Raw genomic sequence first — 12,285 nt, 5'->3', positions numbered from 1 at the left:
GCTGTCATTACTATTATGGAACTCCAGGGTTTCTGTCACTTTCTGGTCTGGCTGTCCCTGTAAACCTCTCTACCTGGCTTTCAGCACAGTCACTAGTTCGTCTTGAGCATTGTTTATGGCTCCATAGTGTGGCCCAGAGTTCTTGGGGGCTAACAGGGCCTCTTCACCATCTCAGTAACATGGTCCTCTGGCTCACAGCTCTGCACAGGACGCAGGCTGTGTGTGTGGCTGTGGGAAGGAAGAGGCTCATTCTGACTCCAGCAGGGGGCGCCACAAGGGACAGAAAGACCTTGAGGAGGGGTGAACTCTGGGATCAACATGGCCAGCAGGGGAGGATCCTAGGGGCCACATGGAGCATAGAACTGCTAGCATCCAGTCTGGTCTCCAGGTCCTGAGCCTCTCTAAACGAGGAGAGGTTGGGGAGGTGTCCTGATCCTCCCCCAATCCAGCTGTCCCTCATTTCTAAAGCTTTCCCCAGGTGGGATCTGCCAAGGTCATGGAATGATGCAGAGGGAAAAGAACCAAGGGCTTGGGAGACGCTAAGTCTTGACATGATGGGGTCCTGTGGGTCTCCTCTAGATTGTGTGTGGGGATCCATAGAATGGGGAGGCCTGTACGCAAATGCATGTGCTGCTCCTAACACGGAGAGGGGCTTGCAAATGTGTGATGTACAGGTTTTAGCTATGAATTGTATGGTGTCATATTTACAGGGTTTTCCCGCAAGTGTAACTCCTTCATTTCCACTCCTAAACTGTAGTCCTTGAAGGCTGCTCCTGAGGCCCCTCAGCCTTACCATGACGCCACACAGAGCAGGGGACATTTTGATTCCTAGGGCATCAACAGAGTCAGTTTATTTGGAAACAGTCATCTCAGAACTCCAGATGGGCGGGCTTCATAGGTCAGCCTAGGATCTCCTCTCTCCCTTAGATCCTAAACAAGCCTCTCCGTGACTGGGGTAGCTACTCGCCACTGTATGGATGAACCATGTTCCTATTTGAACCAAGGCCCAAGGCTAGAGGGACTGAATGAGAGGGGGCAGGAAGTGGTGGCTATGTACAGAGGTGGGCAGGGCTGGGGCTCAGGTGCACGAACCAAGGCCAGCTCTTCGCTGTCTGTCTGAGCAGCAAGTACGCCATGGGCAGTCACCTTTGTTCTGAGTGTGTCTCACTGCCAAGGAAAGCTATACATGTTTTTCAGTTTGGGTCCAACATACTACCCAAAGATCATTCTTGAGCCTCAGTACCGGGAAGACACCAGCAGCATCTAGTGACCCAGGAGCTCTAATTCTGGACCTTGTTTTTGGAATTCAAAATGGGATTTGGGGAATCTCCTTTTTAAAATTTTTTATAATAGTGCATGCTTCAGATGGGTGCGGTCAGTTCGATTTTCTTAGGTCTCTGAGAGCCTGAGGGAAGGGGGATAGGAGGCTTGGGCAGGGGATGGGCAGGGTAGGGCTGGCTCCGTGAGGAAGTGCATGGGGCCTTCTACAGAACAGAACTGTAGTGTGCCCAACTGGCCGTCTCGCCTGGGAGAGAAAGTGGTCAGGCTGTTGCTTTCTCTTGACTGTACTCGAGTTGACTCTTGTGACTCCAGGTGGCGGGAGCCAGGCACCCTCTCTCTGCATCCCACCCACCCTGGGTCCAGCCTGGGGTCTGCATCCAGAGATGTGAAAGGTGGTGTTGAAGATTAGACTCAACTCCCAGGAGCATGCTAGGGCAATGCGAAGCTGGTGTGGGAAGGGAGAATTTTGGGACGTTCTAGTCTTCGGCCCTGTGGAGATGTGATATCCAGGGTTCCCAGACTCTGAGGCAGTGCTAACACTAACGGCTGCAAGAGTTGCTACCCACCCCCATCTTCACACTGGAGCTCCGCCCACTTCCACAAGCCAGGAGGCCTTGGGGCTCACAGGGGATGTAGAGTTCACCGGTGCCCACCACGCTGCAGCCCCCGCTGTTCCTGAGGACACTGGTGGTCCCTGTGCAGTATTCGGTCCTCAGCATGGGTGTGCCCACCACACACGGCTCGTAGAGAACGGCGCCTTTGGAGCTGCTGACCGCTGTGGGGACAGGGAGACGTGCTCAGGGGCCCATGCTGGAACACGCCAGGAGGACCTCTGAACCTCCCAGCACTGCGACCCACCTCCAAGGACAGCCATTTCAGCAGCTGACTTCCCTGTCTCCCCTGTCTGATCACATCCACCCCCCTTTCCCTGGAGCCTTGTGGAAGCCAGGCCTGATACTTGATTTCCCTCCCTGACTCTCCTTGCGCCTCTCTCCTGACAGGGCTGCTAACCCTTCAGCAAAGCATTCTCTTGTTTAGGTGGTGGCCTGGGTGGGGCCCCTAGACAGCCCCACTGAATTTTTCTCCACCTGCCCAGGATACATGGCCGGCAAGCTCTTCCCGTGTGGGTGCAAGGGGCTCCGGAAGGCTGGGTGGAATGTGGTGGCTTCTATCTTGCTTAATGAAATACCAAGACCCAGAGTCCAGGATGTATGTACGAGTCAGCTACTTACAGATATTCACAGGCCCGATGCCTTCACACAACCTAGAGAAAGAAGGGAAAAGAAGTCAGGCGTCTGCCTGGAAGAGAACTCTCCTTTCAGCCCTTGCTGTGTTAAAGGTGTGCAATGGTGGACCGTGCTTCGTTTCCCAAGACTGCGGGATGGAGCAGCCGCCGCTGCCACCCTGGGGAGGCAGAGTAACAGCCACCCTGATGCCCATTCTCCTCTCAGCTCACCTGTGCTCCTCGCCCTCCAGCAGGCGCCTGTAGGTGGCGATCTCGATGTCCAGCCCCAGCTTGGAGTTCATCACCTCCTGGTACTCCTTGAGCAGGCAGGCCATGTCCTGCTTGGCCTTCTGCAGGGCCTCCTCCAGCCCTGCCAGCTTGCACTTGGCATCACTGAGGGCCGCCTCACCCTGCTGCTCTGCCTGGGTAATGGCTCCCTCCAGTTTGCAGCGCTGGGGAGAGGGCACAGGAAGGTGTCACTGGGTCTAGACCGGCGAGGAACGCATGGCTGTTCCTGCAGGCTCTAGGACTGTACACCCGGCTCACCCTGGGAAAACGACTCTCCCCCTGGGGAGAGCTGAGATCGTCTTCTTGGATATGTTCAGTAACTGCAGCTGGGGGTGGGGTGGTGGCTGACGGATTTTAGTGCCTGGTTGTTCTTCACTCGCCTGGGAGAACTGAGTAGGTCTAGTTTTATGAACAACTTAGGCATGTTGAAGGTTGGGATCCCAGGGTTAGCGCCTGGGTTTGAAGTCTACTGTCACGCTGCTTCTCTGACAGCAGGCCACCTGACTCTGAGGGTCTGCCCATGCTCTTTGGTAGGCAGTTTGTAGAGGAGGGCTCGCTTTCTGCGAACCAAGGCGGTCTGGGCTTGCCTCTCTTCAGCCCTGCTCGCCAACCAGGTTTGTCCTGCCCTGCATGGCCCAGCAGGAAAGTGGCTCTCTGGAGTGCTCTCCCAGTCTCTCGGGGGGTTTACCTGGCCTTTGACTGCTTCGATGTCCTGCTGCAGCCGCTGGATCAGCTTGTTCATCTCCAGGATCTCGTTCTTACGGTTGCGTAGGTTGTCACAGTGGTTCCCGGCCGTCAGCCTCAGCTCCTCATACTGTTGGGACAGAGAGGTGAGACGCAGGCCTTCACCTTGGCATCTCTTGGCCCCTTCCTCACTGTCCCCAGCTTCTTCCCCAGGGCTTCCAGCTTACTCTCTCCATGGCCACACTCGTCCCACACTCATCCCACACTCGTCCCACACTCATCCCACACTCATCCCACACTCGTCCCACACTCGTCCCGCACTCGTCCCACACTCATCCCACACTCATCCCACACTCGTCCCGCACTCGTCCCACACTCGTCCCACACTCCTCATCCCACACTCGTCCCACACTCGTCCCACACTCGTCCCACACTCATCCCACACTCGTCCCACACTCCTCATCCCACACTCGTCCCACACTTGTCCCACACTCGTCCCACACTCGTCCCGCACACCCCGCACTTGTCCCACACTCGTCCAGCTCTCCAGGCCTTTCCCGGCTCTCTCCAGTGTCAGGGGCCACTTCTTATTCCTATGTCACCCAGCCCTGAGTCTCTGTCCCCTCAGTTCCCAGATCCTATCGTTTTGCATCCGGCCCCCTTTTCTCTGCCCCAGAGCCTGAGCTGTCCTGAGGGCTATTCCCATTTCCCGCGTCCCTCTGGACTTTAGAGGGATTGTATGTTCAGCTTGGGGTTGAACAGTCAAAAACAAAACATGGTGTCTTGCTTTGGCTAACAACAAAGAAACAAACAAAAACCAGAAATCCGATTCAAAGTGAAAAAAAAAATTTTTTAAGTTAGCCACCCTTCCCCTGCTTGTGGGCATCACGTCAAATGTCCATGCTCCTGCTTTTCCAAATTCCGTTTCCTGCCCATCTCCTGCTGCTTGTTCTTGGAAACTGCTGAGTGTTTCCATGGAGCTGGGTGTGGCTGGACCCATGTCTTTCCCAACAGGACCCTAGATTCCTCCAGACGGGGACAGCCTGGTGTCACCCTCTCTTCCCCCCACTATATTTAAAGCTCCACTCCACGGGACCCTGTGTGCCAGCCTCCCTGGCACCCACTCATGGCTCTGTAGTGTGTCACCACCTGACACACACCCTGGTGCTCTGCTGTGCATCCTGCCTGCCCTTGACTCTGCCTCTAAGAAGGACAACGACAGGAAGGCAGACCCGATGGCTCTCCCAGTCCCTGCGGCCTCTGCAGCTCCGTGCTCTGTGCTCGGCACACGAGAAATGCTCAGTGAGCAGCGGCTGAATGTGGGAGACGGTGAACACAGACGCCGCGTTACAGACAAGCCACGGAGGAGGAGACGGCAGGGTCGTCAAATCCAGCTGCCCAAGAGCTCTCCTTGCCCTCCTGGCAAGCCCCTAATTACCAAGTCTGGGACACCCTTAATCACCATTTCTGCTCTACCACCAGTAACACCCAGGCCAGCGGCCTCCGCCTACACTGTGAAGCTCGGAACCCTCTTTGCCATCAACATCAATTATACTGATTGCATGCTGCTTAGAGGGCCGCTCTAGCGAGTCTGTGGACACACAGAGCTGGGGACCTGGCACCCTGGTGACAGGGCTGGCCTGTCTGTGGGGTCCCTCTGTTCTGCAGAAACCTGACCTGGCAGAAACAACAGAGCTCGGGTTTGTGGGATTCCTCGGTGCTGTGGAGTGGCCGGGACTTGTTCAGTCGTCAGCTGTTCTTGGGGCAGGGACCTCTCTTCTGCTTCTCCCTGTTGCCTGTTTTTGCCCCTTCCTCTGCCCTGATGTCTCTCCCGGCCCCAGCCCTGCCCCTCTGCACCCCGGCCTCACTCCTCTGCACCCCGGCCTCACCCCTCTGCACCCCGGCCTCACCCTCTGCACCCCGGCCTCACCCTGCACTGGTACCAGGCCTCACCCCCTGCACCCCGGCCTCACCCCCTGCACCCTGACCTCACCCCTCTGCACCCCCCCCCTCTGCACCCCGGCCTCACCCCCTGCACCCCGGCCTCCCCCCTCTGCACCCCAGCCTCACCCCTCTGCACCCCGGCCTCACCCCTCTGCACCCCGGCCTCCCCCCTGCACCCCAGCCTCACCCTGCACTGGTACCAGGCCTCTGCCTCCGCTTTGCTGCGGCTGGCGATGTCGTCGTACTGGGCCTTGATCTCGGCTATGATGCCATCCACGTCCAGTTCCCGACTGTTGTCCATCTTCACGATGACTGAGGTCTCGGAGATCTGGGACTGCAGCAGGCTGATCTCCTGAGGAGGCCGATCAGGAGTGAGCACCGGGGGTCCAGCCATGAGAGAGGCCTGCTCCGGCCTACTGAGACTTGTTCCTGCTCCTGCTGGCCCACAGTACCCAGTCTGCTTCCTGTCCTTGTCCCTTGTCCCTGTGGTGACCCAGAATCTCTCTAGGGGAGAGCTGACAACCACCAATCTAGATAAAATGACTTTGGGGGTCTTGGTCCCCGAGTGCATGGGACGTCCTTTTAGTGCTTGCCTTGGTGCTCCTGCCCATCCTGTCCCTCCGGAACTGGTCACCCAGAAGACTAAGAGACCGAGAGTACCTCTTCAAACAGGGCTTTCAGGAACTCAATCTCATGTTCTAGAGCCTCCAAGTTGGTTTCCAGGTCCGCCTTCACCAGGAAGGCTGTGTCCACATCCTGTAACACAACGACAGTACCCTGACCCAGATCAGTGTGTGTAGAGCCATACCCCACATCACCCGGGTTCACTAGGCAAGCTGCTGGCGGGACAGTTGTGGGCCCAGGGCTCTTCCGAGAGCCCAGGTGGAGGGGAAGGGAGATGGGACCAAGGCAGCAGGCCAGGCCTGGGCCTGACCCCAGGGAGGATGTATGGAGACCAGGCCAACCCCTGTGTCTGTGCAGCGCAGGGCTGAATGGGGTGTCAGATTTTCTTTCCCAGGGTTACCAGGCCCAGCACAAGAGACCAAGAGAGAGGACCTTGTTTGGGAAGTGGGCTTGGGAGGTATATGGCAGGATAGGTCTAGAGCCTCCCCCGCGCCCCTGTGCAGAGGCGTCTGGAGCCATTTAGTTTCCAGCTGAGGAACTGGGCAGCTGTTTCTCTGCCAGGATTTGAATGAGTGTTTGTTTTGTTTCTGACTCGGCATTAGCCGCGAGGGCAGAGAGTTGCTGGGGCAGGTGGATTCACTGCCATTCCCCAGCTCTGACCCGTGTGAAGTGGGGAAGGATGTACAGAGACCAGGCTAACCCCCGTGTCTATGCAGGGTGGAGCCGAAGGGGGTGTCAGGCTTTCTTCTTTCCCGGGGGGTCAACGGGGCCAACACAAGAGATCAAGGAGAGGAACTCATCCGTGGTAGAGGGCTTGGGACATGGACGGCCAGCGGTCTAGGGCTGCCGTCCAGGAGCCTTGCTTCACTGGGCACCACCTCACCTTCTTCAAGGTGACAAACTCATTCTCGGCGCAGGGGCGCAGGGACAGCTCCTCTTCATACCTGCAGCAGGGGGGGCACTGCTTTGGTGAAGGTGTAGAGTTTGCGAGAAGCCTCTTAGGGGGATGGGCTCTGGCTGCGTCTGGGGGCCCACGCTGCTTCCTTCTCTCTAGATCCTTCTGCTCCACCCCCCCCACCCCCCCGCTGGGGACCGGCACTGTTACCAGAACATCTCATAGTTACCTGTCAGCCTACCCCTCCCCATGACCAGCAGCCTGCTTCTGTGATGATTCATTCCCCGGGACCCTCAAAGCTACTTCACTCTTTTGTTGTGGAGGAAGCCCCCTCATCCCGCCATTTCCTTTGGGAACGGGAGAAAGGCCACGGCACTGGCCCGTCATCTTCCCCATGCTGTTCTGAGGTGGCTGTTGTTCCAGGGAGATTCCCAGCTGACCCTGTGCCTCTTCCTTGCCTGCAGGGTAAGTCTGGCCCCCACCTGAAGCCCAGTGGTAGAGGTAGTAATTACCTACTTCCCGGAGCACAGAGACAGCCTCGGCGCACCCTCCCACTCCCTGGGCGCCCCTCAGCCCACGCACTGTGCCCAAGGCAGAGGGAATGGAGTCAGGGTTCAGGGGCTAGAAAGGCTGTTTGATGAACAGCGCCAGTCCACGAAAACGTCCCTGTGCTCCTGATGTCCGTCTCTCTTTGGTCCGGCAGAGCTCTGTCTAGCCTTGACAAGGAGCTCTGGAGCTACTGCCCGAGTTCGAATCCCCACTCTGTCTCACACTAGACATCACCAAACTGGGCGGTGATGGCTTCTGTGGGCCTCGTTACTCACAGGGGCAACCCAGGCCTGTCTCAGAGGGCTCTTGTGTGTCAGTGATACCTGTGGTATCTCCTGAAAAGCGCTGGTTAGGACAAGTGTTGTGTAAGAGTTTGCCGTTGTGGTTGGTGTGCCAGAAGGACGCCCCATTTAAAACCCCCAAGTCTCATTGTGAGCTGCAAACCAATCTAAGCTCGCCTGGCTATGAACTTCTCGAGGGAGGCATTGCTCCTCTGTGCCTGGCTTCCACCTGCTCTCACCTGCTCCTCCCTCCCTTCAGTTTTTGAAGTCACTCTGGCTTCTACTCTAATTAATTAAAAGGGTTTTATTTATTTGTTTATATTATTTTGAGACAGCCTTACTCTGTAACCCTTGAACTCACTACGTAGCCCAGGTTGGCCTAGAACTCACGACCCTCCTGCCTCAGTCTCCCGAGTGCTGGCATGACAAGCTATGTGCCACTCCGCCAGGCTTTGGGTCTCTTTTAGAAGGAGTCTGCTGGAAGAAAAGTTATCTGTCAAGGTCACGCTCCAATGGTGCCTCCTCCAGCACCCCCTACGCCCTGGCCCCTCCCCTGGCTCTTCTCTCTTCTGCTCTATCTACTCACAAGTAAGTGCGAAGGTTCCCCGTGCTGTGGGGTAGAGCTTGGGCTTCACTTTCTAGCACAGTTCCTGTCACCGAGAAGGCCCATCGTTGACACGTGACAGTCATGGCTCCTCTCCACTGACACATCTCTGGTCCAGTCTTTTCGTACCATTTCCCCTCAATGGAAATACTCTCTCCTATCCCGAGCCCCATCTATTCCCACGAGGCTCTGAGCAGACCCACCCAAAACCTTCCAGGTGACAAGCTCTCTGGACCTCCTGCAGGCTGGGGATCTCCCTGCCTGCCCGCCTGTTCGTTGACATCAGCCATCTATCTACTCCACACTGAGAGGCAGGCTCAGAGCCCGTCCTGTGGAGAGTGGGTGGGACGGGACAGACAACAGAAACCCACAGTGCCTCTAGGGGAGGACAGGGAAGCCAGAAGTCCAGGGAGAGAACACCTGAGCTGTGATGGCTGGGAGGGAGTGGGGACACCCTGAGAGGGGGCTCATCAAAAGGAGGAAAGAGAAGCCAAACAATCCCGGAGGAAAGAGCCCCAGGATGGCTAGTTCTCCGTCTGCAGAGGGACTGGTGAATGGAATGCCAGATAGGAATGTAGCTGGACCAGAGGCTTGAGGCTCCGTAAGTGGCAGGTGCCCACCCGCCCCATTCAAGCCGGGTGGAGGGAGGGGAGATGGGGCACAGACACGCATTTCCGGGCCTCCCCTGTGGATAATAATACGGATGCTCGGTGCTACTTAATTGTTTTGCCGATGAGTTCCCTGTTTTGTAGATGGGGAAACTGAGGTCTAAGTTGCTTCTGCAGCTGGCGCTGGTCCCTTTGTAGGGTGAAGGCAAAGGCCACTTACTTTTTCTTGTAGCCCTCCAGTGCATCCTGGAGGCTGCAGAGCTCAGCCTCCAGTCTCCCATGGTCCCCAGACACACAGTCCAGCTGTCGTCGCAGGGCACAGATGTAGCCCTCGAAGAGCGGCTCCATGTTGCTCTGGCAACTTCTCTGCTGCTGCATGAAGTTCCATTTCGTCTCTAGCAGCTTGTTCTTCTGCTCCAGGAAGCGTACCTGCCCCAAGAATGGGTGTCACCATGCAGGGAAGGCCAGGAGGCCATGCTTTGTGATCACCAGGTCTCTACAGAGACAGACACCTAAAGGGATGTCTCCTTTGTGTCTCCTTCACCTTAGGGACCTTAGAGGACCCTCACCTTCCCCTCAGTGATCTGTGTTGGTGTGGAAAGGGTGCCATCCCAAAGGCTTGGGCGGCCCACATGCAGTTCTCTGGCTGGCCGTTTGGTAGCCCCATAACCCGAACCATGCCTCCTCTGCTGTGAGCCTCTCCTCGCCATAAGCACACCCACACACGAATGCCTGAGTCCAAGGTCCCTCAGCAGAGGTCAAGGGTTGTGACCTAGCACTGCTGACTCTTTCTGTCTCTGCAGCTCCACTTTATGTGGCTGGGTCAGAAGGAAGCCTGAGTCCCAGGAACATAGGCAGCTTGTGGGCCACCTCTTCCATTTGCGTGTGTTGTCATCAAGATTGGAAGCAGCCAAGTTAGTTGATCTGGTCACCGGCCAGTCACCGGCGCACAGAGTGTGGTCTGTGGTTCTCTTAAGGGTTTTCACATATCAGGCCTCTTAAGACAGCCACATGCGCAGGAGGCAAGCAGCCTTACAGAGGCTCACAGCTGGGGCCTAACAGGCTTTAAGAGGAAAACAGGGCTAGTGGACCAGCTCCTTTCACTAATTTACAAGTGTGTGTGTGTGTGTGTGTGTGTGTGTGTGTGTGTGTGTGTGTGTGCAAGAGAGCATGTACATGTCATGGCACGCACATGGAAGTCAGGGGACAACTTGTGGGAGTCACCTCCTCTCCTTTCAGCCTGTGGCCGCTGGGGATCTATCTAGCTCAGGTTGTCAGCACTGGCAGCAATTGACTTTACCCTTTGATCCACCACCGGCCTGTGTTTTCTTGTGGGTGGGGGTGGGGATTGATACAGGATCTCATGTAGTTCAGGCTGGCCTTATACTCACTATGAAGCTGAGGCTGGCCTTGAACTCTGATTCTGCCTTTACCTCCCGAGTGTGGTTACAGGCATGTATCACCATGCCTGGCATCAGAGGCACTTCAGTACAGATCAGCTCCTTTGAGTCTCCCACTGTATCATCTGTCCGTCCCCGAAACAGGCAGCCAAGTCCCTGAGGCTGAACTGTGAGCAGCTTACATAGGGATTCGGGGTAGGCCCTGCCAGGACCTAGGGCTTCTGACTCAGGCATGTCTGCCCTAATCCTTGGGGTCTCCAGAAACAGCAGCCTAGCCCTTGGCATGGACCCTGACTCCCTGCGGTGTGAGGACAAACCCGGGTGGCCTGGGGAATGACAGGCCAGCTCAGTGCTCCTTAGCATGTCATGCTGCCTTGTAGCTTTTCGAAGCTTTGGTTTTGGGGCTGCCAAGGGCAGGACTTGGGAAACAGCCGCCTTGTGCCCTGAGCTCTTCTCCGCTTTGGCCTTCACCACGGCCCTAAATAGATGGGAAAGCTGGGGTTCCCGGTTTTTATCTCTGCCTTCAGGCCTCGTCTTGGCACAGCCTGGGTGCCCCAGAGGCTGCTTCATTCCTCACGCGGAAGGCCACTTGCCGCTGTCTTTCATCGTCCCTTTCGTATTACTTTGGAAGTCCCTCTGACAGTCTGCTCTCGGACAACCTTGACAATCTGTCACTGATATCGGAGAAAGATCCTGTTTTTAAGTGACGACAGGGGTGGGGTGGGGAGCGTGGGTCGCACTTGTAATTTAAGTACTTGGGAGACAGGCGGGGTGAGGGCTGCAAATTTGAAGTTAGTCTGGACTGGGAAGCAGGCACTTTCTCTTTTTTCTTTCTTTCTTTCTTTCTTTCTTTCTTTCTTTCTTTCTTTCTTTCTTTCTTTCTTTCTTTCTTTCTTTTTTGAGACAGGGTTTCTCTGTGTAGCTTTGTGCCTTTCCTGGAACTCGCTCTGTAGACCAGGCTGGCTTTGAACTCACAGAGATCCGCCTGCCTCTGCCTCTGAGTGCAATGATAAGCAGTCATGGAGTGCTGGAAGACCTACAGACAAACAGCCTTTCCCTGTCCCCCAGACAGAGCAGGTGCAGGACACGCTCCGCAGCACTGCCCCACACCACCCCGGCTGCCCCGCAGCACCCTGGCTGCCCCGCACCACCCTTGTTGCCCCGCACCACCCCGGCTGCCCCGCACCACCCTGGCTGCCCCACACCACCCCGGCTGCCCCTACCTTGTTGATGAAGGATGCGAATCTGTTGTTGAGACACTTGATCTGCTCCTTCTCGTCCCGCTTCACCCTCTGCACTGTTGGGTCGATCTCCAGCTCCAGGGGGACCAGAAGGCTCTCGTTGATGGTGACGGGGGTGATGCAGGTGGGTGGTCCGCAGGCGGCTCCCGCTCGGTACCCGAAGCCTGGCATGCCACATCTGGAGGCCACACGGGGCCTCCCGAGGCCCACATTGCACAGGCTGCGAGAGCCAAGGCAGCCCAGGGCTCGGAGGGCCCCGGTACCTCCAGGACGACAGGGTCCCTTGCTCACTTCATAGTGTGTGACCATCCGGGGGGTGATGGCCGAGCATGAGCTGAAACTCCGGCTGCCACATCTGGAGCTCAGCTGGAAATTTCTGCATGACATGGCTTGAGAGGCAGAGATGGTTCCCTGGAGAGGAGAACAGGGGCAGGACTGACCAAACCGTGGCTCAGCTTTTCACCTTTTATCTGGTGGGGGGTGGGGGGACTGGACTGGTTCAAACCCCTAATGACTACTAAATCAGGTTTATGAGCTTGGGATATTGGCAGCTGCTAGGTACATGGTACATAATTAGGGTAGCAAGGAGCAAGAAGCAGCCAGTGGTCAATGCTGGGGGTGGGGGAGTCCCATAAAAATCCTATCTGTCCTTCTTCCTTGT

The 12,285-nt window shown here is 56.6% G+C and overlaps 1 protein-coding gene across 1 annotated transcript; it reads right to left on the bottom strand.

Annotated features, from left to right (window-relative positions):
• Nucleotides 1-825: 825 nt before the first annotated feature.
• Krt82 (keratin 82) lies at nt 826-12,056 on the bottom strand. The gene is made up of 9 exons (XM_028874516.2): nt 11,607-12,056; nt 9,204-9,412; nt 6,930-6,990; nt 6,083-6,178; nt 5,610-5,774; nt 3,483-3,608; nt 2,738-2,958; nt 2,514-2,545; nt 826-2,056 (listed from the first exon to the last, which is right to left on the bottom strand). The coding sequence occupies exons 1-9, from the start codon at nt 12,009-12,011 to the stop codon at nt 1,821-1,823; spliced, it is 1,551 nt and encodes a 516-aa protein (XP_028730349.1). The 5' UTR covers nt 12,012-12,056; the 3' UTR covers nt 826-1,820.
• Between the last annotated feature and the right edge of the window lie 229 nt (nt 12,057-12,285).

Source organism: Peromyscus leucopus, chromosome 20 (genome assembly GCF_004664715.2).
Source record: "Peromyscus leucopus breed LL Stock chromosome 20, UCI_PerLeu_2.1, whole genome shotgun sequence".
In the NCBI taxonomy this organism is placed as follows: Eukaryota; Metazoa; Chordata; class Mammalia; order Rodentia; family Cricetidae; genus Peromyscus; species Peromyscus leucopus.
Note: the sequence above shows the minus strand (reverse complement) of the source record. Positions and strands in the feature narration are given on the sequence as shown.

Coding starts and splice junctions, on each gene's coding strand:
- Krt82 (XM_028874516.2), bottom strand. CDS start 12,011: ATGTCATGCAGAAATTTCCAGCTGAGCTCCAGATGTGGCAGCCGGAGT. Junction 6,991..9,203: donor CTGGAGGGCTACAAGAAAAA/GTAAGTGGCCTT, acceptor CCCCTGCTGCAG/GTATGAAGAGGAGCTGTCCC. Junction 2,959..3,482: donor TCGAAGCAGTCAAAGGCCAG/GTAAACCCCCCG, acceptor CCCTCTCCCCAG/CGCTGCAAACTGGAGGGAGC.